The sequence below is a fragment of the Hipposideros armiger genome, unplaced genomic scaffold (assembly GCF_001890085.2).
Source record: "Hipposideros armiger isolate ML-2016 unplaced genomic scaffold, ASM189008v1 scaffold_173, whole genome shotgun sequence".
In the NCBI taxonomy this organism is placed as follows: Eukaryota; Metazoa; Chordata; class Mammalia; order Chiroptera; family Hipposideridae; genus Hipposideros; species Hipposideros armiger.
In genome coordinates, this window is record NW_017731523.1 from 2,408,559 (window position 1) to 2,436,012 (window position 27,454).

The 27,454-nt window shown below is 38.7% G+C and overlaps 1 protein-coding gene across 39 annotated transcripts in view; it reads left to right on the top strand.

Annotated features, from left to right (window-relative positions):
* Positions 1-27,454, top strand: part of DTNA (dystrobrevin alpha) — a 385,580-nt gene that overhangs the window by 265,662 nt on the left and 92,464 nt on the right. For all 39 annotated transcript variants that reach the window (XM_019652072.1, XM_019652081.1, XM_019652079.1 and 36 more), the window contains 2 exons: positions 5,119-5,199; positions 26,839-27,052. In XM_019652072.1, the coding sequence (XP_019507617.1) occupies positions 5,119-5,199; positions 26,839-27,052 (295 nt within the window). The remainder of the gene's footprint in view (positions 1-5,118; positions 5,200-26,838; positions 27,053-27,454) is intronic.

Sequence of the window (27,454 nt, forward strand, 5' to 3'; positions counted from 1 at the left end):
CACACACACACACACACACACACACACACACACACACACACATCCAGTCAATCACCAAACATGGAAAGGAATTCAGACACAGGATTCATAGGCTTTATCTTTATTCTGTAAATATCTGTTGAGTGAATTTGAAAAATGAATGAGATATTTAAGAATCTGAATGACTCTATAAAAAACTTTATAATGAGCTATCAAAACATACATAAAGTGTGTTAAACTGTTCAGAGTGTAATGAAGCTAAAGCCAAAAATTAGGTAAGACTGGTTGGTTGGTTGGTTGGTTGGTTGGTTGCTTGGTTGATTGGTTGGATAGATGGATGAATGGAAAGCAAGAAAGAAGGAAGAAAGGGAGAGAGAAAAAGAGTAAGGAAAGAAGGAACAGAGGGAGAAAGGGAAGAGAAAAAATCTTGAAAAGGAGAGCTAAATAAAGGAAAAACAGAATTTGTAGAGGATAAATACTGTGTGATCAATCAGAATTTCTTAACTGTTTCTTTGCTTTCATCTTTATCATTCTCTTCAAACTATGATGTGGGTATGAGAGGTTTGAGGAGATGGTGTAAGAACATCAACTTGCTTTAAATGAATTAGCTTTAAAATTTTTATTATGAAAAGTTTCAAATTCATATAAAAGTAGAGAAAATATTATTTAGTTCTACCCTTAATTATTTACCCCTAACCCCCACTGTATTATTATGAAGCAAATCTCAGACATTATTTAGATGAGCTGACTTTCCATGTTTTAAAGAATTATATCCCAGTGATAGAATAATGGAAAAAACACTATCCATGATTTTGAGGAAGAACGAAGAGGACATTGCCAAAAAAAAAAAAAAAAAGGATAGGGAAAGGTTGTACTCCTTTTTTATTAAAAAGGGAGACTATAGATTCTTGAGAATCTAAGGTATAAAGGTTTCATGATAAATGGATTTTTTTTCATATCATGAGGAAATGATAGTGGTAATCCTACACAATTCAACATGCTAAGAACAAAGATTTCTCTATTGACTTCATTTCCTTATTCATTTATTCAAATTCCATCTTTTTTAAAGAGGAATCAATTCAACTAATTCCCCTTTTTAATAAGGCTACTAGACTGTTAGGAAAATACCATAAGATAAAAATGAACCTTAATTTTAGCAAGATACTAATAGACAAAGTCTCTTAGGTTGTGCATGTGGAGAAACGTGGGCTGGATCACTATATAATTAGGTAGATTTATAGTGTTGTGCCAATGTCAGGAGGCTAAGAAATGGGCCAACAACTTGGAGGATGGCTCTAGTACTACACTGGAAAAGTCTGTTTGTAGCCGTGGTCAGGTCCTTGGTTTTAAGCAACAACTTGGATGTGGAAGACATGCATCTATTCCCAGGGAGGCTATGAATTTATAGACTTTAAAGAACAGACCATACATGTAAAACTGATTCAAGTTCATGGTTTATTGGGGCAAGCACAAAGAAATTTATTTTAACAAGGTGCATAGAGCAAGAGTCTGCACACCATATTTCAGGTCAGTTTTGTTTTGTTTTGTTTTGTTTTGTTTTGTTTTTTTCATCCCAGAAGTCATTATGGACCTGTTGCCACTTGCATTGTCTGTGCAAGGTAGTGTGCTGCTGTATCTGTAAAGCTGACTTTCCTTTCTCACCATATCTTTTTTAATATTCAGAGCTTCCCCTCAGCCAGGAAGAATTTACTCAAATAGGAAATATTCACAGACCTCTGGACCCATTCCTGATTTTTAAATAAAATAGAGGGTCAGTTAAGTTCACATCGTGACAGGGCAGGTGAGCAGTCAGTGCCTCCTCTTCCTAAGCATCATCTCTATTCCCTTCTTTACTCCATCCTGGAGAGGTGCACCTTTGCAAAATTGCCCCTAGGACCTCAGTGAAGGAGGTGCAAAGGAGCCAGTGTTCTTATTGTCAGAGGATCAGGTGTTGCCAGAACTAAGAAATTTAATTGTGTGCTGCTTCGCAGTCCTTTTAGGCTTAAATCATTCTTGAAGAATTTACACAAATAATCTATGTCCCTAATGTCTTCTTTGAAAGGATTACTTACAGATATTGAGACTCTCCTGATTGTTGAGCCAAACTCAGCATCAATAAAACGACAACCTCATCCAGGGGAAAAGGCAGATTTAGTGTTCAGGTGCTTCTGATAGTTGCTCTAGCTGGTTATCCAGCATCCTAGAGTACTCATTTTCCACATGAGCCTGTCAGGTTTACAGAGAACATGAAACTGGGAAGCCCCTTTGAAATGCCAATGACAAAACCAAAATTTTTTAAAATATCAGAAAGGCTAGAAGCATGAGCCAAATATTAAAAGAAACTAACCAGATACATGTGAAATTCTACCTTTAGCCCCCAAATAAGCATTTAAATAGAAAACAGAAAAGATCTGACTTAATATAGGTACATATGATTTTTTTAACTAGATATTTAATGAACTGCAGGCTTAATAAGAACCCAAAGAATGAGTCATCTATAAAAACAATTATCAGTAAATGTTCTAATCAAAGGTGATAGTAATTCCTTTCTTTATATTCTATACTGGTGAGGCAATGGCTGTGGCATTTGGGTTAATTTTCTATATATAAGTATCATTTTAAGGAGACATTAACCAGGCATAGAATGGATGACTAGAATGGTTAAGGGTCTCAAAACCTTGCCTGATTATAATGAGAATACTAATAGTGTCCATGTATTGCAGTCCTATTGTGTGTCATGCTCAGTGGTAGACATTGAAATGGCTGTGCAGTCGAACAGCTTCAACCTAAAAAGTCAAGGAGAAGCTACTTCCCCAGCTCAACTCTAAACTCCATCATGATACGGACTTTTGTACATAATCTTCAGATAATAATGAAGATGGTAATAATGATAATGATAGCAGCTTCCCAATGTTTGGGAAATAAATTATCAAGTGGCAGGGAGAGAAGATTATGTGGCTTCAGAAGGGAAACTGGGTCAAATAGATTGAAGTTACAGAGAGGCAAATTAAAGCTCAAAAGGGTGCTTTTGTGCCAAAAAAAAATTAAGAAATTTTAAGAAAGGAAAAAACTGTATTAAAATTGTAAAACCCAATATATACCAATAGCAAAAGATAAATACAAGTCATGTTTGACTTCTGCAGTTACAAGAGGTGCTCAAAGTGGTTACCATCAACATCCAGACACTTTTGATTACTGCGAACTACTGTTTGAGCAACGTTGACCAAAGTGTCCACTTGTATCCATTTTTTTGGCAATATGTATGTGTATATATATACATATACACATATATACATATATATGTGTATATCTATATGTATATGTATATATGTATATATGTATATGTATATGTATAATTTCTATCACTTATTTTTGCTCAGAAATGACACAGAAAGTCTTTAAGGAGGCCCATCTGCTGTTAAGCACTCTGTATGTACCAGCTACCAAGTTACCAGCCAATACAGTTGATATTTTTATATTATTTTATACATGAGAGAATTGGGCACCAAGTAAAAACTTGTCAAAGTGCACACAACTAGGAAATGACACATAAGGCTTTATTGACTTTAAAGTTTATTTATTTTCACTAAGTTATAATCATCCCTATCATTAAAAATAATCTTACATGGGCACTGGCTAAATGTCTACCTCTTGAGAACATGTTTAAGGGAATTCCTCGATTGGGTGAGGGTAAGTCCTTACCTCTTTTATCCTTCAAGTGCTCAGTATCAATGAACCTGTTTGTCAAATAATAAACTTTCATAAGAATGAATGTTTAATTATCTGCCTTATAAAACCATAAAGTAATAGGATATTGATAGTATTTTTAAATGAATAGGAAGAAACCAGTTTGAATTGAAGGAATGCTAAATGCTCTCTCAGTGAGGGATACTTGCTAATTCACCCTAAGTTTCATTAGGAAAGCACTTAATTGTCCTCCTAATATAATTACTTACAGGCCAGTTAATTTACTTGTTACCCTATTATATTCTGAAGCATTTATATAGCACTTTTACTGGTGAAGAGTAAGTTCAATACATGTCAAAATACACCTGTGTGCCTTTATATCCATTATAAAACATAAACATGGACTTAAAGAAAGCCAGGTATTTAGAAGCGGAGAAGAGTGGACATTTGTTGGAAGTCTAGCATGTTCTGAACACATTCTAGAGATTAGCTTCTTCAGAGGAGGGTGGGAGGATTACTAGAATGTCAGGTGCTATGTAACAAGCAGCCCATCATAGGGGATTGTGAGGAGACCAGCCCAAGCCTGGCAGAGGTTCTGGGGTGGAAAGTAGTGGGAACTATCGTTGGGTAGATGGGAAGGAAGGAGCCTGGAGAGGGGCTTGGGTTCTTAGTAGAACATTCAGACCTGGTTCTATAGACACCTCAAGCCACGCTGGATTCCTGAGAGGAAGAGGGCAATAGGAAAAGTAGTTCAAGGATAGGGAACATGTTTCTCTATGTTAGAGAGGAACTGGGAGCCACAAGGCAAGAGTCGTGGTTGTTTTTAGAAAGGACTCCCCTCTGAGGTTCACAGAAAAGCTTTTGGGAAAGATACTAGTCATAATGATGAATACTTACATCGTACTCCCCAGGTGCCAGGCGACGTCCTCCATGCTTTAGGTACCATCGCTCATTTATCCTGACAACGACCTATGAATACATAGTAGTATGATCATCATCTCCCTCTTCCAGATGAGGAAACTGAGACTTCTAACAATTGGCCTAAGATCAGGCAGAAAAGATGCCCGACATTCAGCACGTGCTCCCTTCACAGCCTTGCTCTAATGACAAATCACAGTGCATTTTAAAATGTTTATAGGATGATATTACTCTCTGATGATCTTACTAGCTGTTTAAGTCACAGCTTGAGCAGATTGGTCTCTGAAGTGGCAGATGCCACAGGGCTGAGGTGGTATTCCTTGGCCTTTGACCTCCAGTGTTGATTCCGTGTGCTCTCCTCCCCTAGAGCCTGAGGGACATGGGACAGACGTTTTTAAGGCTTAAAGTTATATTTACATGCTAATAAAAGCAAAATTGAGTGTATGGGTTCTATGTTGGGTTGTTTTATTTATAAACGTTGTAAATTCCTTTCCACACACATGGCATACCATATGTGCACGTTTTCCCTCCCAGGGGCTCAAGATCTGGACCGCATCCGACTCTCCACATACAGAACAGCCTGCAAGCTTAGGTTCGTTCAGAAGAAATGCAATTGTAAGTATGCCGATCGTTTGGACTAATTACCCTCACGAATCTTATAGTTTACATTTGTTATTTAGTTTATTAAAACTAAGTTTTCTTGCGGGTGTTGATAAAGATATGTTTACACAACAATAAAAGAGTATTATGATACACAAATGGTAGAGAGACTATTCCCAAGTAACTCTGGAGGCTTAATTACTCTAAATTGCTAAAGTATCCCATCTTGCCATTGGAATGGTTTCAATCTGGATGGATATTTTTCTTCTTTTCTCTGTTCTTGGTGTTGTAAATGCAGTGCCATCAAAATGGTTTTCAAGAACTTTACAAAATATCAAACATTATGTCCTCCTCATATTTATTTGTATTTCCTTTTCAAGCATAGAGAAATGCTTATAAGCCTCTGGAAAACAATCAAATTTCTTTCTGAAACTAGAAAATTCGTCCTTTGTATCAGAGTATTAACTATATTTAATATATAGTTAGACATAAGAGAAGAGACAACAATACTTAAAGAAACAAAGGCATCCGCTTCAGCTTTTTCCCAAATTTTCAAATGTAAGCAGCAAATTAGATCGCTAATCACAGTGAGCAGATTTACATTGGCTGCTGGGTCACTGCTTCCATCATATTACTACATTCATTATCTCTTGGGGGGAAAAAACATTACGTTTTTGTTTTTTTTCTGAAAGCTGACTGCTGTAAAAAAAATTAATAACGCTTTCTAATTAATAGTGGATGAATTTAAAAATGAAACCCATAATGTGCCCCTTGGTATGTACACATAGTTTTTGAATAACTACCATGGAGAGTAGATACTTGGTGAAGATGGACACCAGCCATGTGCACATCTCTACCCTCCCAGAGTCTCGGGCAGATGTTTCTGGGGGCGCTGGGCAGGCCACGCCCAGCCCTAGGCGTCTAGGCTTGCAGCGAATCATGGCTCTGGGGATGGGTGGTGTGGATCTGTTCCTCAAGTGATTCATCTGTGGCTTATGCTCCAACCCCGCCCCAGTGGCTAGAAACGAGGCTGAAATTCGGAGCAAGAGAAGAAGGTAGAAAATACACGGGTTGCTCAAACATCAAAGGCATGTTTTCACTCCTCACAGAAAACGGAACCAATGCCCTTTCCCCCCCACAACCAAAACCAACCAACCAAACAACAACAACAAACAGTGAGAAAACTGCTACAGATGTGACAAGGAATCTGTGGTTGTATTTGCAGTCCTGGCTATTGATGTGTCAATAATTGTGTGTCAAATATTGCTGTGTCAAGAAAGGGCTTTTATGCCCTTTCCAGGTGTTAAAGGACAAGGAAAATGCTCCCATTGAAGCAGAGCTGTCCTTCTCCCTCAACCCTACCATTCATATTTAAACAAAAGGGGAGAATCTCCATGCTTTGGGCAATGAAAAGTGATGGGATCCTCCCATTTTCTTACCTCATTACCAGTGGCCCTCAGAATAGAGGGGAGGGGAGAAGGAGTCGGGATAGGAGTTCTGTCTCCTTAAAGAATTGCCAAGTACAGCCTTCCTTAGGCTACTTTCAGTAGAAATAGGGAATTTCAAAAAGACATTGCAAAATGATAAGGATGAATAAAGGAAGGGAGGGAAAGAAGGAGGAAGGAAGGAAGGAAGGAAAGGTGAGAGGGAAGGAGGGAGGGGAAAGAAAAAAGACTCATGTTGATTTGTCAACCCTGCGCCAAGGGCACACACTATGTTGGCCCTAACTGAATCCGGCAAGGCCATATTCCACGCCTTCTGCTCTCTGATAAAGGCCCTGTCTCTTTCTTGGGCATATCTTTCTCCATTTCATATTCTTTTCTGGCCCTTATCCTCACCCTACATCCAGAATCGTGGCATCACACTGGCCTTCTTAGAAAACAGTGGGAAAAAGTTACCATCTTGGAAAACAGTAATAGTCCATCCCTGGGTGAAAAGAAAACCTTTATACCTGTCCCATTGCCCTCAGTGCATCCATTCATTTACCTCTTAATTTAGCAAATTTATAATGTGCTTCTACTATATGTTTGGCATTGTGCTAGGTACCAGGGATAGAGAAGTGGTGAATAAGATGCAATCCCTACCTTGAAGTTGCCCAAAGTCTAAGTGGGTAGATGGACTTTAAACAGACATAAAACAGTGTGGAAGTGTAATGACAGGAATATGTACATGGCATTGTGGGAGTGCCAAGGTGGCAGGGCCCTGACCTGGGTGTGGGGGCCTCTGAGAGGAGGGAGATATCTGGGCTGAGTCTGAAAGAATTAGTAGACATTAAGCAGAGAGTGTTATTTGCTTTACAAATTTCATACATTTGAGGACAAGGAAACATAATACATTCTATACAAACTAGACAAAACTAAGGCTCAAGGAGGAAAAACAAGCATATGTTGAATGCTCTGCTAAAGTTAAGGTTCTTTTTCAAATTGTTTCTACCTTGATCAGAATTGTTAAATGCAAGTACTATATATATATAAAACTTGCTGAGTTTTCCTTTCTGACAATAAATATAAGAGTTGTGATTTTGAGGTACTTGCAAAATGCTAACACAAGTGAGACTGGCTTTTTTTAATCAAAGTTAGAGCCTTCCTTTTTAGGAAGATAACCAGTAGCACTGGTGTTTATGTGACGCAATATTCATCAATATTGAATATGCATCCTTATATTAGAGAAAGATCATTTTTGTTTGCAATACAACCATAGCCCACAATAAATTATGGTACTTTATAATGGAGTTTTAATCTAAAATAAAAGAAATAAGAAAAAAAACCAGATAGTGTATCTGTAAGTGCATTGCTGTATTGGAAATGCTTACATAGTATTTACCTCATAGAAGTTGATGGACCTTAACTGAGAACAGTTTCTTTATTTTTGGTCCAGACCTAATTTACAGGAAAAATTTATTTTTTGTATTACCAAAACTAAACTTAAAAATTATATAATGGGGGGGGAGAGACATAAAAACTGATGCTTGTAAAATCACCACCTAGAAAAAATAATTATTAGCTGGATAGAGCATGGAGTGTATAGATTTTTAGGCGATTTCTTTTTTATCTAAATTTAAAGATCAGAAGTGTTAGTTAATTCCCCATATTTCCTTCCCCACAGTTCTTGCCTACTGTGTTTTTGGTTTCCCATATAGAAAGTGTTGATTCCTATCACTGACATTCTTGTTCATTTCCTGTAATGCAATTCCTGATGGATGCTGAGAATAACTGGTTCCCAGTGTTCTGAAAAGACTCCATATAAGAGGCCAGAAAACTATGACCTGTGGATTAAATGGGCTCAGCACCTATTTTTATATAAACTGTGAACTAAGAATAGTTTTTACAGATGAGTATTTATAACTGGCTTAAAAATAGGGAACACTAAGTTATAACCCCAATTAAGCAAAATGTTATTCTCCCAAAAAAGAATTCCAATCTTCTCACTGGTAGAGCAGAATTTAAAAAAAAAATTGTACTCAAATATTATTATTTTTTATTTCATTGGCAAAAGTGTGGAAATTTGTTTTCGCTTTTGCTATATACATGCCTATATAATATTAATCCACAATATAATGGTGCCTCTCAGTTCACAAAAACATTTACCAACCTCTGCCATAAAAGAATAATTGTAAGAAGCCCATTTTTTATTGTAAGGCAAAACATTTCTTCAACTTTTCTCCATAGGATTTATTTTCCAAAACAGCTTCTTCCCTTTGTTATTCATCTTTGTGCTGTCATGCTCCCTCCCCATGCCATGATTAGCACATTCTCTAATAGAATAAAAGAATGAATGTCTCTGAAAATTAGGGGACAACAGTTGGCTATTTTATTTTCTAGCAGGAATGGGACAGAATGGAGAATACAACTAATATTTCTAATATTCCTTTCTAATCAACAGCCTTCTCTTTAGCTTCCAGATTTCCTGGTAACTTCCCACAAAAATAAATATCCTATATACCATTTATAGGCATGTGTGCAAATGGCAACATTTCAGCCTTTATTTTAAACAAATAACTGTTTTCTGCTAGAACATCATTTCCTCGGTCAGCATTGACATGGTTAATGATCCAGATACCCTGTAGTGTCAGCAGATCTTTGTAAAGAATTACTTTGAAGTCAATGGGACGCAGCCTTAAGTTTATGAATAACAAAAGGCAACAAGAGAAATAAATCAGAAATCTCAAATCCCTCCTGTTTATTAGTGGAATAAAAGTAAGGAAGTCAGGGGGTACTGTCCCCCACACCCACTGCTGACATCGCACCATCTTCTAGTTCTTCTGGTCAGAATCTGAACTTTCTTTCTATCAGTGATAGCAATTGAAATTGAGTTAAAAGTTTGTTTAAAAGGAAAGAGTGAAAAAAGTATATATGGGGTTGTTGGAAAAGTCATGATGCATTTTTGCAATGAAAAACATAGGAAAAATACATCATGACTTTTCCGACAACCCAATATTTGCATCTGAACTTTCAGAGTTCCTCAAAATATCTTTTCTCTAATAAATAAAGCATTTTTTAAAAAGTATCCTTCATCCAGATATAATTTAAGGTTGGAGTAAATGCTTTTGTTTTTAATTGATCTAAACTTCTTTCAGGATTTCTTAGGAGCCAAAAAATGCAGATACTTGTTTACCTAAATATTTCTCTATCACTGAGAAATTAACCCAAATGAGTGCTATACATGTAGAAGGTCCTAGATAAATATTCTTCTATGAATGAACAAACAAGCTCCACTAGATTTATTTTTTTTTAACAGCCAGGTGACTCGTCTTGTGCTGCACTAGTAGCCTTTAGGTATTTTTTAGTAACAAAATGCTAATATCCCATTTGTTTTTCTTCAAGCTAGTGTTCCATCATATTCCTTCTTTTTACCTCATTTTTAAACGTTTGGATTTTGGGCTGCCTGTGTCAGTTTTTTATCATTGCCTAACAAATTACCACACACTTAGCAGCTTAAAACAACACCCATTTATTATCTCACAATTTCTATAAGTCAGAAATCCCACACAGCATGAACTGAGCTCTCAGCACAGTGTTTCACCAGGCTGAAATCAGATCCCTGGCTGGGTCTGTGGTTCTCACCTGGGGCTTAGGGTCCCCTTCCAAGAGAACTGGCTGTTGGCAGAATTCATTTCTCTGTGGTTGAAAGACTAAGGTCCCCAGTCCTTGCTGATGTCAGGGACTACTCTCAGTTTCTACAGGCCATCTGCTTTCTTTGCTACGTGGTCACCATAGCCCACTCAGAGACAGATGTTAGCTTCTTATTCCAGGTCAGCCAGAGTGTGTTTCTCTCTGACTTCCTCCTCTGTGACCAGCCAGAGAAAACTCTCTGCTTTTAAAAGACTCATATGATTAGGTCAAGCCCACCCAGATAATCTCCTTGTTTTAAGATCAACTGATTTGGTACCTTAATTACATCTGCAAAATCCCTTCACAGCAGTACTTGGATTAGTGCTTGACTGAAAACTGAGAGAAGATATGTAAACACTGTGGGCCAGGAATCCCAGGTGGGGTGGGAGGTGAGGGGGGGCATTTTAGGGTTCTGCCTATCACATTGCCCAAGAACATACAATTTTCTATTTTCCAGGTAATGGCATATAGAACATTGGATGAAAACATAAAGTATAAAGTGAAAACTCAGTCAGAGAAATAGATCCCCCAAAAGAGATGTGTGTAAAAGAGAAAGATAGGACTCTCTCCAGTCAAGGCATCCGACAAAGAGCTGGAATGTTCGCTTAGGGAAATAAAGTGGCAGATGACAAACCCTTGGAGCATAGTTATCTTTGTTTGTATTGCTCCAAATGTTTTTGATACACATTTTCGTTCCTGAGGTTGGATCATCCTAGACACTTATTTAGAATTAGGAGAAGATCATTGCTAGAAGACAACGTGCCCAAAAATTCCCTGTGGGGAAGTTGGTGGTGGCAGCTGAACGTAAACAAACCCATTAAAGATGTCTGTGTGATATGGCAACGGGACACCCCCGCCTCTCTGGGCACCCTGGACCTGTGGCAAAATTGTTTCCCCTTAATCAGAGCAAGCTTCTGATAGAGCAAAGCTATAATTTTTAAAGTCCTGATGCTTGTGGTATGGGCTTAATTAAAATTGTTCTTCCCTTTAATTGCTTCTATTTTTATATTCAGGATTCAGGGGTTTGTTGTCTTGTTAGTACTTTTATTTTTAGACAATGGCAGAAGCTTTGTCTGATCAAACTGTTCCCGCTGCCCAACCTGTGAGCTAAACTGACACCTCTAGTCTTGTTTCTAGGCATCTGGATGTAACATCCATCAGCTCCCATCCCTTTCTCCTGCTTCTGCTTTGTAACAGGTAGCTATGCCAACTAAGCGCTTTTACTCTTACAATTTAGGAAAATACATCATCTTTAAAGGCCCCAGTCAGTTAGGAAAGAGTGATCCGTACAGAAGAATGCCTTTCAAGCTTTCCTAACCCCACCTGACCCATGCCAAAGCAAGATTCAATGACCTTCCCTGAGTGGTCTGCCAAGCTATGTTCCTGGGAGCCTGCAGATCAGCCCAGAGCCAGTCAGCAGAGCAATGAAGGGATATCCAGAGGGTGCTGTCCCACAGCCTGGCTCCCAGGATCTTGGGATTCTGGTGAACACTGAGAGAAAACAAGACAGTCAGGAGGGAAGGGATGGGAAAATGGCCTCTCCCACATAACCACACCCGTGATACTGCAGGAAAGTCATTCCTAATGCCACCTTGATTTACTCCTCATTGAGGTTTTGTTGACGTTTTGTTGTTATTAGCAGTCACTCATTTATTTACTGTTCAACAAATAGGGACTGAGATTTACTGCATGCGAAGCATTTTGCTAGACCATGGCAGGGGGTGGGGAAGTGTGGTAGTATTCCTCAGTGTACACATTTAATATTAGAATAACCTCAAGTTTAGAATCTAATGAATGTGTTCTAGTATAAATCTTATGATTTTCTAGTATCAAATAGTAGATATGCCCTCAAACTTTGCTACATAAACTTATATCTAACCTTTCAACACCAGAATAAACTGTCATTTTCTGAAGCAAAAAAATTACTTGTAAGTATGATGTTTAAAAGAAATCAAGTGTATCTATAGCTTTGAAATAAATTAAGTCTGTAGCTATTTTTATTCATTCATGGTGTTGGGCTACGACTTCTGCTTTACCTCCTTTTCAATCAGGAATTTAAAACTTCTGTTTGTTTCAGGTGAGGAGAGCATAGCACTAGAGATATTAAGTGGTTTCCCTTAGATAAACACCAGAGAAAATCACACAATTGAGAGCTCAACTTCTAATTTTCAAATATTAGCTAATTACCATGGCAAACAGAGTCACTGTCCTACAATGGCTGTGAAGCCTTGTCATCAAAAGGCAAGCATGGGGGGTCCGGCTGAGTGGCGCATTGGTTAAGAGCTGGCTTGGGACGCCAGAAGGCCCCGGTTCGGATCCCACATATGAGGGCCAGTGACACTGCCCTCCACAGCTAAGATGCTGGGTGGCAGCTCGACCTGGAGCTGGGCTGCCATGAGTCACCGGCGACGGCGTAGGCAAAAAAAAAAAAAAAAAAAAAAAAAAAGGCAAGCATGTGGACCACTGAGCCTGCTGCAAGCTAATAATAATGCACCAACCCTAAGCAGCTTAGTGTCTCAGAAAAATAATGAACTTCAGTGTAAAATCAAGTATGATGCATTTTATTTTTCTAATTCAGCCCTACTGAATAAGACAGTGCTATTGTACTCATATTATATTATGAAGAAGGATAAGCTGAGAAAAATTTGTATTACCAAACAGAATCAGAATCTGCTCTGAACACGGTCATCATCATCATTTTCTTCTCTTTTGTTGTTCCAGAAGTGTTCCATCAGTGATAGACAGGGACTTTATTAGAATCAGTGGTTTAGCCTGTGTTTCCCCAAAAAGCCTACCCCACAACAAGGCTTGTGTGGAAGCAGCTCATTTGAACACTGAACCCAGAGCAGAACTGGGACAAGAAAGGAAAGTCAAAGACAATGCAGGAACCTCTAAGGAACCTTGTGGAAAGCACCCCAGAAATATCCACCCAGGGGACAAAAGGAGGAGGTACTAATCCAATTGCTTTGCCCCGTGTTGGTCAAGGGTGGCCTCCAGGAGTTAACACCCCTGCATTCTGGGTTGCATGTGTGACTGTTAGGCAGTGTCCATGCTGAGGCACCAAAGGTATGCAGCAGGAGCCTGAGGTCAAGTGCTGTTTGGCTGCAGCTGCACAGATGGTCATGATGGTCATTTCTGCAGAGGCTGGAGAAAGAGGTGGAGCCAAGATTTTGAAAAGGTATAAAGAGGGATCTGAAACATTACCTACTGTATACTTTGGCTTTCTGCATTGGAAGTTTCCTCATCAATATTTTCTACTGACTTTTAAAGATCTTTTTTTTTCTGCAAAAGATACACTTCCCATATTCTTGACCTCACTAAAGATATCTGTAGATAATCTGTACTGCAGATTAGCCATCTAGAGATCTTTTCATTCTAAATGCTAGCCCAACTCCCAAACAATTTTCCATGCACTAGGAAACGGCCATGGCTATTTTCTGAATGGATGAGTGAAATGCATTTTCTACTTTTTTCCCATTATTTACTTTCATTGCAGAAAGATAATTAATTATATATTTCAAAAGAACAGGGTAAGTGCAGAGAAAAGGAACACTGCAAAGCTGATTGCTGCTTACCCACTCTTCAGTGTTGCAGCATGCTTTATTTATTAGCGTTCATGTTAACCAGATGGCTACGTGAGGTAGGGTCACCAAGATCAATGCCTACAAAGGAAAAGTAGAAGACAGTCCTCATGGTTGCTAGCTCTATGGATGCTCTTTCTCTTGAAATGTGGCCTCTGGCATCTAAGATTCTGACCATCTGCTCAAGTCATGGTATGCAAGGAATAATAAAGGTACCATAGGAAACCATGCTCAATACGTCCCGTTGAGCTGTCTTAGAATACTGAGGCACAGGGAAAGCTTCTAGGGATTATATGTGGTGTCTGGCAAACAGTAGACAATTGACTCTATTGCATTCTCCAAGCATTACTGAGCACCCAGTTTGAATACGATATTATGCAAGTAACTGTGAGGAGTACAAAGATGAACAAGACGTAGTCTGTGTCTTCAAGTTTCTCATAATTTAATGCTATGGTTCTTCAGCTTCTCTCCCCATGTATCTTTGGGAGAATCTGGTGAAAAGCACTGACCCTTTCATCTGAAAACACACATGACCCTTAACATAAAATTAAGCCCATTATTTCAGAGACCCTCCTTTCCCATGAAGTCCAATCAAAGGTTTATATAAAAACCGGAGGGGATTATAATAATAACTGTGGGAAAGGCAGAGTGTTGTAAATGCCCTAATAGATATGTGAAGGTGCCTGAGATCAGCAAAAGGGAGAGAGGAAATCCACCTGAGGGTGTCTGAATGGGCTTCCTTGGGACAAACGTGTGTGCAATACCTGGAGAGATAGTGGACTGAAGGGTACACCTGATGAAGGGAGCAGGCTTAGAAAAGACACATATAAGACAGCCAAGGGAATGTAGTGGAATTGTAAGAAGTCCAGTGTGGCTGGAGCATAGGACTTGGAAGAAGCTGGAGAGCAGTGGGAGGTGAAGCCAAAGATTAGGAGACTTGAATCCGAACATTGGTTTTCATTCTTAGAAGCTTGGGCTTGACTCAATGGGCAATGGAGAATGGCATGACCAGAACTCAACATTGTGCTATTTTCTTAGGATAGATAGAAACTGGAGATGAGTGACGAGGCTGGCTGTAAAAATCAATTATAGAAGGCAGTAAAAGCCCACACCTAGGGGCTAGAATGTAGGGAATGAGACGAGCACATTGAAGGAACCCATACAGACTTACCCAGTGAAGTCTAAAATTACTACCCAGAGGGGAGATAAGATATTAGATCTCTTTGCTTCTAAAGTTATTACATAGATTCTGAACACAGTTTTAAACACTGGCAGTGAGAAACTAGTTATTGTTCAGTTCTTTCTTTTCATTTACCTTCTCTTACTATTTTTACAATCCTTGGTGCAATACTTTAAAAAATAATAGGCTTAATAAATGCTTGTTCCATTGAATTTTGTTTAATTTACAGTATGACAGCTGTTGAGCCAACAATTATTATACCTCATTTTGAATAACGATGCTGATCTACAAATACAATTTAAGCAGCAGTGAATACTTTTCTTTTTTTGCTCTTTAAAAATCAGCTTTATTGAGGTATTGTTTAAATACAACAAAATGTACCCACTTTAAGTGTATATTTCAATTAGTTTGTACAAATAGATATACCTATGTAAACAGCAACACAGCCAAGATACAGAATATTTAGTCACCCCAAAATGTTCCCTGGGGCAGCTCACTCCCTACTGTAGGAGACACTGATCACTTCTCTCGCTATTGAATACTTTTTACTAGTAGACAATGGATGTACTTCCAGGGCCTTTGAGGACTGGCATGATATTCAATTTGATTTTACACCAAAAATGTGTTATAGGCCTTTTCCTGAATCTCTGTTACAGCATCTACATTAGCCAGGAAATTAAAGTGAAACTAAAATGTTATCTTTGTAGGATATGATGCGTCTCTCTTAGGATCCTTAGCAAAGAGAATGATCTTGGTGATGAAGGCATACTTTGGAAGCAAGGAACATGTTGAGTTTGGAAGCATAAGATAATTTGGTGAGCTACTCAGATGTTGTTTAGATTCATGTTTTAGAAAGATATGGCTCACTATTGGAAATCAAATCTGAAAATTGTGCTTTTATTAATATTTTTCTTTCCAAACTCAGTGTTTGGTTAATGTGAGTGATGGCTAGTTAATATCTTCAATGTCATCACATCAAAATACATTTGTTGACTCTGGCAAAACATACCACTTAACTGAGTTCTTCCATCCCAACAGCTTTTTAAACACTACTTTGTTGTGACCAAAGGCTTGAATAAGTGGGAACAAAAACCCTCATTTTATTTGCGAACATCTTAGCAACAGGCTAATTTGCACATGGATTTCTTGACCACAATGTTCCTAAGATTCTCATGATGTTTTCTAAATAAATTACTCTGAATCAAATGTACATCAATTTCCTGTTCTTCCTGTGTCTTGTCTAATTCTATCCTGAAGCCATACTCCATAGCAGTGGTTCTTAAACTTGACTGTCCTTCAAAATCACCTAAGGAGGTGCTTAAACCTAGGGATGCCCTCCACACCCCAGACCTATGGAAGCAGAGACCACAGTTTGAGACCCACTCACTGCTCTATAGATGACCTCTGGTTTTCACCGCTGATCTGGTTGGCTATAAATGGGCATGGGAATTAGCTGACATGGTGGTTTGAAAATGAAACTAAGCATTAAACTTTATAATCTACAAATTCTCAATCTTTCTATTTGCTTACTGAAAAATTAGAGAAGTGTGAAATAATGGGCAATAGAAAAGTTTACTTGGGGCCGTCCGAGTGGCTCAGTTGGTTAAGAGTTAGCTTAAGAGCTCGAGCTCTGAGCAACAGTGCCGCCGGTTCGATTCCCACATGGGCCAGTGAGGCTGTGCCTGAGCTGAGCTGCCGCTGAGCTGCCAACAGGTAGCAGCATGGCTCAGCTGGTGAGAGCACATGCTCCTAACAACAAGGTTGCCTGTTCAATGGTGGGCTATGCCCACCTGCAACTAAGACTGAACTCTGCACCTTGAGCTGAGCTGCCACCTGGATGGCTCAGTGGTAGAGCATGTGTTCTTAACAACAAGGCTGCCAGTTCAACTCCCACATGGGATGATGGCTATGCCAACCCGCAACTAAGACTGTGACACAGCACCTTGAGCTTAGAGGCCACAAGTTGCTGACAGGCAGCCAAATGGTGAATGGCGCCCTCCACAACTAAGATTGAAGAACAACAACTTGGCTGTTCTTCCTCCCCAATTCCCCAACACTGTTCCTCTCCTTCAATTCCCCAATTAAAAAAGAAGAAGAAGAAGAAGAAGAAGAGGAAGAAGAAGAAAAGAAAAGAAAAGAAGAAAGAGAAGAAAGAAAAGAGAAGTTTACTTAGTTACAGACCCTGTTTTCCAGTGAGCCCCCATACACACTCCTCTGGCCCAGTTAGGTCAATTCAAGCTCAGATTGCACCATCGTTATTCATTACTCTGTGCCACTGATCACTGCATTGTCTTCTTCCTGGGGTATCTCCCCTCCTCCTCAACATGTATTCATATACTGCTCTGATTCAGGAACCAACTTGAACCTACCTCCTCCTCCTCCAAAGCTTTCCAAAGTTTCCGGCCCACAATAGCATCTCTGTAATTGAGCCTACAGTAGCTTTTATTCTTTTTTAATCTGCACTATTAATGTGAGCTTTTAGTAATGTAGTGTCTTGTCCTGCTCTTCAGTTAGCCATCTGAGTGTGTCTCTCCCCATGAGAATCACAACCTCTTTTGTGGCCAGCTCTCATATTTTGTTAAATCACCTGTAACACCAAGAGTAATGTATTATGGGGTCTTTAAAATTACTGGTTGGATTTCATTTCTTTTGAAAATATTTTCGTATCTCATTTCTTACTTCCTTTCTCAACTTTGTACATAGAAGCGTATGGCAGCCTTTCTCTATACGTTAATGCCTATGTGTGCCATAGATGTGTGATAAATAATGAACATTGAAATATTCTCTTTTTCTCATGAGCTGAGGTTCTCTGAATTTCACGACAGGCATTTGACCTCAAAGTGAACTAAAATAGCCATCACCATGATACAGTCTCTTGTGGATTTATAATATATCACATCCACTAAAAGGAAAACACACCTGAAATTATAGAGAAAAGCTTGTCTCTTTAAAACTGACAAAATGAATCAAAGAATTGAAAGAATTCGAGGGGGAAGAGTTTTATAATTTTATTAATATCTGAATATGACAATAAATTTTAATTCCTGTTTTCTCTCAAAAATAAGAATAATACCTAAAATGTATATAGTACTTTACAGTTTACTAAGTGTTTTCCATGTAAATTTTTATTGTTCCTCAGAACACCTATAAGATATACAAGGTGAATATTATTATTCACATTGTATAAATGAAGAAACATCTGAAACTAAGTCTACTATCTCTAAGCCAATTTTTTTCTTTATGAGAGAAAATAGATTTTTTTATTGTTGTACCATCAATGCACTTGTTTGCTAAATATCTCTATTTCCCACCACCTATAAGTTCTGCATGATCAGAGACCTGCCTGTCTCGTTCATGCTAATTCTAGAACCCAGTGCTGCCACATAGTAAGGGCTGAATAAATGCATATAGTATGAATGAGATTTTTAGTCTCTGGAGTGAAGGCTACGAAAAAAGGCTAGTTAGCGGCTTAGGGTAATGAGTTTGAAGAGAAATGCCTATATACCTATATGTGCACTAGATGTGTGATAAGTAATGATACATTGAAATATGCTGAGACTATTGCATTGAAGGTCAGGAAACTTAGGTCCAGGGGAGAGAGAAATTGATGAGTTTTCAGGAGAGAAAAACCTACCTCCTTCGCTATGGGATTTAATGAGGAAGTCAACAGCAGGACTCTCTCTTCTTTTGCCTGCATGTCTCAGAAATGGGGAAACAAGTCATAACAAAGATTCAGACACCAGTCACCATAACTTTAAGTATGGGTGGCAAGGGTGGGTGGGGCTTAAGAGGGCATGTGCATGGCTGCACACACACACATACCACACACACCCCCCACACACAGTATACACACTATGTATATAGTATACATGTATATGTTTATAGGATACAGATATGTATATTCCTGATGGCATATATAGTTCTAGTGGCATATCAACAGATTATCTTCAATTCCCAGCCTAACAACAATTTCCTTTTCTCAGAATTAAGAAAGTACTTCATAAAGCAATGTGTGACCTTCTTATACATGTAAATCTTGAACCCCTCTAAAGCTATGTGTATACACATAATTATAAAAAATCATTCTTAAATTGCATAAATTAATTGGTAATTACCAGCTTCTTGCAGAGCATCTTGCAACCTAATAGGACATAACAGGCTGTCTTAATGTGAAAGGACTGGAAACTACTGACTTCGAGCCATGCTTCTCGTACTTGAATGTGAATACAAACTGGGGATGTTGTTAAAAATGCAGATTCTGATCCTCTAGGTCTGAAGGTGGGGGAGCATGAGAGTCCGCAATTCTAACATGCCTAGTGCCGTGCAACTCCAAGTATGGTCTAGAGCAGCCACAGCTGCAACACCAGCGAGCCATTTTCCAACCCTGTAGGCGATTCCAAGGTGCCACCACGGTTAGGAACCACTCCTCCAAAATGGCTGAAGTGAAATCACTAGAAGATGATTGTTTATGGACCTTCCCTAGCTGCAAGCCCTCTGAGAGCCTTCTAAAGGTTTACAGATTAGTGGTTGTCAGAATCACCTGGAGAGCTTTGTCAAAACCCTTTTACACCCTCCTAAATTTTGGAAGCAATAAATTGTAGAATCTGGGCTTGGGAATTTTGAAAAGATCTCCAAGTGCTTTAGAGAAAGGACATGATGCTTAGATTCACTGACCTGAACCCAGTCTCTATGATGTGGTCCAGAGAAGGCTGGCCCTGGACTAAGTCATGAGATAGACTAAATCCTGAAGTTGCCTTTTGATTTCTCCATAATTTCTGTACCTTCTCTTTCATATTTTACTCTATTTATACAATTCTACTACTTCTAGTTCATGACATCAGTCATTTCTACTAGTTATATGTGAGTTTGACATATTTACACTTTTCCTAGGGATACTTGGACTTAAGTCACCTCTATGAACTAAGAATCCATCACCTATTAAAATAATGTAAGACAGCAGCAAACAAATAAGAAACATTGCTTGAAATCTGCAAATTCTTCTCGACCCATGTGGAAATACTACCCCACCCACCACCTCATCCCCTACCAAGTCCTTTCAACCTGAGATTCATTGGATTTAAGGCAAGCTATTGAAGCTTTGTCTATTTCCATTTATTTATAAAGACGAACTACTGGAAGGTATGAATAATTGCTATCTGAAATTAGCAGTAATACTATTTTTAAGATTCTATGAAGTACTAAATTATACTTTTAAGAACACATTTTGTTTGTTTTTGATATAGTTAATGTTAACTAAATAATTTCACCATGCACACTGTTGCATTTTCTAGTATATTAGTATAAAATGTATGCAGTTATATAGATGAGGAAACACCACTTCCTATCGCCTGTACGTAATAGCAGGCGCTCTGTGATAGACAGTTACAGCTTGAGAACTATTTAGTAAAATGTGGCATTGCCATCTAGTGGTTCATCATTATTATTACAAACCTAATTGTCCTAATTTTCTAAAATGATTTGATAGCTCAACAGTAAGCAACATCTTCATACAACTGTAAGGCTTCTAAAACAGACCTATTAATAACTTCCCAATGACTCTCACCTTAGCACATTTACTAGTGCTCCTACTTAAGCAAAAGAATTGTGATACTTACCTTCCTCAATAATAATTAATAGATATTGAATGCTTATTATGCAGTAAGTACTATGTGAAGTGCTTTACATGGATTACCTCATTTGATCCCCAAAATTACCCTGTAATGGAGGAACTATTATTGTTCCCATTTTGCAGATGAGGAAACAGTACTTACAGAAGTTAAGTGACTTGCCCAAGGTCATAACTGGTAGGGGAAGCCAATCTAAACCCAACTGACGGCCTGGCAATATCCACTATTCTGCACTGTCATCTGCACCTCCCAAAGTAATTACCAATGAAATTAAGTTTCCAAGAAGCCTTTATGAAAGAGGGCCTTCCTCACCAGGTCTCTAATTATCAAATAGAGTAAAATCAATTTAGACTCCACTAATTTGGAATTTATGACAACTAAACTGAATAAATATCTGCTTTTGTGGCTGGGATGTGGTTTGAGCTTCTTTTATAGCACTCACATAATATATGCTCAAAATTATATGTTGATTCGTTTATTGACTATGGAGGAGTGGGCTAAAACTTAGGTTTGGATTCATAGATCCTGTAAATTAATAACAGCATAACATGGCGGTAGATCAGAGGGTGTTTAATTATTTTAACACTAATAGCTATCATTTGTTGAGCACCTGTTATGTGCCAAGCCCTGTGGTCAGCATTTGTGTATACATTTTCTCTTTTATCCTCACTATAACTCCCTCTGGATGGTATTAGTTTCCTCCTGTCTAAAAAGCAATCCTAAAATTTATTAGGTTTCCCACAGATTTACAATTATTCGTGGAGCCAGAAGTGAAACCTCAGTCTTTGTGATTGCAAAATCTGTATTCCTTCCGCTTGCCACTCCTGAAAAATAAGTAGGTGTAATATGCATGATGACAGTGTTTCTGTGTACTGCCACCCCCTATGCAAAAATGCATCCGTCTCTTACTGGGACCAGAGCAATTGGCTGCAGGTACTTCCACGTGCATGCCTGTCCGTCTCCATTCCTTTCTTCCCTTACCATCAAAAATCATATTTTTAAGCTGCGTTTCTGATCATGTCACTCTCCTCTTTAAAACCCTTGTCTTCGTACTCTCAGCACAAAGACCAAAACCCTTATCATGGCTGCAGTGCTCCCCCAGCTTTATCTTGTGCTTCTGGCCCCTTCACGACCATAACACAATCCAGTTTTGTACCTAGCGCCCTGTATGTCGCAGTAAGTCATAATGCTGATTATCTGTTTGCGTGACTGTGAGTCATGCCTGTATCGCCCTCAGACTGTAAGCTCCCTGAGGCAGGAGCCACACCTGCATTGTTTGCCATTGAGTCCCCGGGCCCTACCACAGTGCCTGCACATAATTATGAAAACCAGTTTTATGTAAGTCACTTACAATTACCTATTCTCACAGCCAGAATTAATATTTTATTTTTCCTTATACTGAGACCTTAAATGTATGGAAGCACAAATATAGAACATAGTTATTGTTAGTCACTTCCATATGATTTTTAGATATTTTATTTCTCTACATTATTATTTCCTATGTTACATGCCCTATTCCAAGCATTTTATAGGCCTCACTCCCCCTAATTTAATTTTTTAAATTATTTGTTTTTCAGTTACAGTTGACATTAAATATTATTTTATATTAGTTTCAGGTGTATAGCATAATGGTTAGACATTTTTATAATTCATGCAGAGATACCCCGCCCCCCATCAGCCTAGCACCTACCTGGCACCATACATAGTTATTACAATATTATTGACTATATTCTCTATGTTGTACTTTACATCCCTGTGACTATTTTGTCATTACCAATTTATATTTCTTAATCCCTTCACCTTTTTCACCCAGCTCCCCAACCCCCCTCCTCTCTGGCAATCATCAGTTTGTTCTCTGTATCTATGACTGTTTCTGTTTTGTTTGTTCATTTATTTTGTTCTTTAGATTTTACACATAAATGAGATCATATGACATTTGTCTTTCTCAGCCTGACTTATTTCACTTAGCATAATCCCCTCTAGGCCTATCCATGTTGTCACAACCCCCCAATTAATCTTCATAGTAATCATCTGAGGGTAGATGCTATCATCAGCCCACTTTTCTAAGATGAAGACTCAGAGAAGTCAGGTAACATGACAGATGATACACCTAGGACTCAATCAAACCAAGGCTTTTATGATTCTTCATGACTATGCCTTACTGCCTCTTTACAATCAAATGCATTTTTAGAAGGCCCTGTTTCACTGTTGAGTCATTTTCTTGTCATGTGCTTACTTAGTCAGATATTCATTAAGCGCCTATGATGTGCGAAGCTGGTGGTGTGAACAGTTTTCATGACAGAGTCTCTTCCTGTGGCATACACGATGCAGAGGGGGAAACAGACAACCAGCTGGCCTGCACAGAGTCCACTAAATGATGAGGAAGAACAGGGTTCTAAGGTGGCATGTTGAAGGGCACAAAACCTCAAGGTGGAAGATTCAGAAAGACATCCTTGAATAAGTGGTGTTGATACTAAGGTATGACAGACGAGGTGTAGATGAGAAGCTACATGGTTACTAAACTAATTAGGGGATCACTTCATAAATTATATAAATGTCTAACCACTCTGCTGTACACCTAACACTAATATAAAATAGTATTGAATGTCAACTCTCACTGAAAAATAAAATAAAGAAAAATTTGTTAAAAAGTGGGACCAGATCTAAAAGGACCTTGCAATCAATATTGAAGAGATGGATTTCAACTTGATGGGAAGTTATTAAAGAACTTTACGCATCATACCAGTGACATGTCAAATGTGCAGTTCAGAAATATCACTCTGGCTACAGTGTTTAGAAAGAACTGGAGTGGAGAAAGAATGACAATGAAAGAACTGACTTAGTCAAACCAGTATGAGATAATGGTGATAGCACTGGGTGATGGAATTGGGTCCATGGAAATGGAGGAATTTGTGATATTTAAGGGATAGAGTCCATAGGACTCAATTATTGATAGCATGTGAGATGTGAGGACCCAGGGATAAAATCCAGATTCTAGCTGAGCCGTAGGAAGGGGTGAGGGAGCTGGGGCCATTCATCAGGGATGGGAATCCCAGAGAAATGGAACGCCAAGAGACAGAGGAGATGAGTGCAGTTCAGGCAAACAGAAGCTGACGTGCCTGAGGGACCAAATCCCCCACTACCCCAACTCAAGGGCATGTTGGCCACTTCTGTGGGCCCATATGATTTCACCCCTGGGAACCCTGAGAGCATCCCTATGCCCTACAAAGGCTCACCAGGAGAGACCTAGCCATTGAGAGTCCCTCCCTCTGCCAGCAGCCATGTCTCTTTCTTGGCTTGTAGCCATTTCTCTGCTATGCTCAAGTTCATAGTCCATGTGCCTCTTCTCTGATGCCTGTTTTACATGATCCATAGTCAGGAACCAGATGAGATTAGGTCAGTAGCCTACTTCCCATTGTGACCTGGCCACAGATACCAATCAGGACAGTAGGCTAGATCTTATCATCACTGCTCTTTTTGCATCCTGCACCCAGACATATCTCCAAGGAGTAGAACCAGAGGAGCTGTAGATCAAATATATAGGGAACAGTAGTAGGAGTCCGAACTTTTTCCTTCACAAAATTAAGTAAATAAATTCAACTTGTAGATGCCATTGCTTTGAAAGTGCCTTGGTTGCTAGATTGAAAACTTGGATAAATAATATTAAAAATACAAATAATTTCCTTGTTGTGTGATCTACAGAGAAGGTTGCAAATTCAGGATCCCATCAATATGAATTTATCCAAATTTAAGTAACTCAGTTGGAAAAATGGTTGGTATTCCTCTGCCTCAAACCAGAGATATGCAAAAAAAATTTTGTTGACATGACTCCCATTGTGCTTTGGTTCATGTATTGTATCTGCTTTTGACCATGCGTTTCACATTTAAAGAATACCATCCCCACTTTATAAATGAGGAAAGAGGCTCTAAATCTTCGAGGCTAAGAGGGTATGCACTTGTAGTAGAAGATCCAGATTTGGACCAAGATTTTGGACTCCAAGTCCAGGAGTTCCATAGGTGTTAAGTTTTGTTTTTTTAAATATAGTGTCAGAAAAGCACAAAGATGTCAAAGACTAAAACTTGGGAGCTGGTGATGGAAAAGCATACATATGTGGAGGGCACATTTCTCAGGAACTGAAACATAAGTATATACTTCATTGAGAAAGACAACATATTTATTTTCAAATGTAAAAGCATAATGAACAATGAACCTTGAAGTTGGTGAAGTTGGGGAGAAACTGGAACTGTCATACACTGTTGATGGGAATATAAAGAGTACAACTACTTTGAAAAACACTTTGGAAGTTTCTCAAAAATTAAATGCACACCTAACATAGCCACTTCCTTTCTAAGTATTTACCAAGAGAAATGGAAGCATATGTCTATACAAAGATTTGTACGTCTTTGTTTATAGCAACTTTATTCAGAATCACCAAAAAACCAATACAACCCAAATGTCCAGCAACAGATGAGTTGGCAACCAAGTTGTGATACATCCATATAATAGAATACTATCCAGCAACAGAAAGGAGCAAACTATTGATACATGCAACAACATGAATGACTCTCAAAATAGTTACACTAAGTAAAGATATCCAGACCAGGGGTGACCAGTTAGCTCAGTTGGTTAGATCATTGTGTTGATAAAACCAAGGTTGCCTGTTTGACCCCCACATGGGCCACTGTGAGCTGCGCCCTCCTTAAAACAGTCAGCTGTGCCACTGTAGCATGAAAGCAATGTGTAACTAACGACCATGGTTGTTCCCCAATAAAATTTTAAAAATGTATATCCAGACCAAAAAAAAAAAAGATACCCTGAATAATTCCAGCTAATAGAATTCTAGAAAATCATGACAGAAAGCAGATCTGTGGTTGCCTGGGACAGGGAGTGGAATGGATTACAAAGGAGCACAAGGAAACTTTTGAGGGTGATGGACGTGTTCATTATCTTGATTGTGAGGATGGTTTCTGGGATGTCATAAGACCTCAGGGCAAACAGAAATAGAAATGCACTTCTTGACTATCCTAGTGAAAGTAACAATGACTTAAGTTAAATGAGCTCATCAGTAATGTAGCCAAGAAACTGTTTGTTCTTGACCAGCATAGTTAATTGATCTGTATTTCCTTCTGCTGCTGCATTGTAGCAGTAACTTTTCATCCCCGCCCCCAACCTCCTGCCTACCTTAATTCCCCTTTTTTCTTATTTCAAAGTTTACACTACTAAAAATATATAAAGGAAAATATTTTAAACTCTCAAATGCAGTTTTGATATCCTTTCAAATACTAGAGTCGAAGAATTTAAGGGTTGTTTTTCTCTCCTTTTTGTAAGTGTTAGCATGTACAATGGGAAAATGCTTTTCAGCCAGATAGACTTGTTAACTATAAACACAAGTAGTATCTACGTCAAGTTGCTGAGCAACTAGATCTTAAATGTTCTCACCACAAAAAGGAAGTAATAATTATGGGACATGATGGAGGTGTTCGCTAATACCACGGTGGTAATCATATTGCAATACATAAATGTATCAAATCAGCACATGATACACCTTCAAATTACACAGTTATATGACAATTATATGTCAATTTTTGAGTTTCAACTGTTTTTTGGGTTTTGGTTTCTTGTTTTTTTTTTAGCTGAGCCATCTTGGCAGCTCAGCGGCAGCTCAGCTCGGGCCGGGAATCAAACCGGCGACACTGTTGCTCAGAGCTCGCATTCTTGAGCAAGCTCTTAACCAACTGAGGCACTCGGCCGGCCCTATATGTCAATTTTTTTAAAGAAGCCAGACAGACTGAGGCTTAAATGCCTCTTTTGACATTAACGGGGCTTGGACCTTTGTGTTTTATCAGTTAACTTCCCTGATCCTGTTTCCTCTCATGTAATGTGGGGATGACAGCTGTACTTCAAAGGTCATTATGAAGATTAGAAATAACTATCTACTGTGGTGTTCAGTAAGTCATCTGCTGGCTATTGTACCCCAACTCCTTGAACATCATGCACTATGTACATATACTTATGTCAACCCTTACAATAGTCAGGTACATATCGAAGCCTGAGTCACCTTAACCAAAGAGGACAGGTGGTACACGTAAAATAATGACTTTACCTTTCCATGCACTTTGGGCTGATGTGTTCCCTCTGTTTTAATTGTATGTAGTGCACCTGGTGGACATTTGGAATGTCATAGAAGCACTGCGAGAAAATGCTCTGAACAACCTGGACCCAAACGTAGAACTCAACGTGGCCCGCTTGGAGGCTGTGCTCTCCACCATTTTTTACCAGCTCAACAAACGGATGCCAACCACTCACCAAATCCACGTGGAGCAGTCCATCAGCCTCCTGCTTAACTTCCTGCTGGCAGCCTTTGATCCGTAAGTGCCTTCTGAGTATCTGTTACTTTCTACAGGTTCCATCTACCCATCCTCTTGTTCTTATTGGTCTTAATTCCAAATAATTTTCTGGAGTAACCTACAGCCTCTTTTTTCTTGGTTAGATACTTATCTCAATAAAGTTTCTCTCTGTTCAACATAAATTTTAAATGCTGTGGAGAAGACTGGAAGGTAAAATAGTGCCATAAAAAATTCAGTACAGTTGTAGTTTATGTGCTGACCTTTATTTAACTCATCCCACACTTTCAAGAAGCTATGGCTACTTGAAAGTGTTGCATGATGGCATGCCTGTGAAACGAGTTAATGAAGCATGAAGTGGGGAGGATGTTTTTAACTTCCTTCTTTGCAAATTGCCTGAGAGAGTGTTTCTGAGGTGTCGTAAAC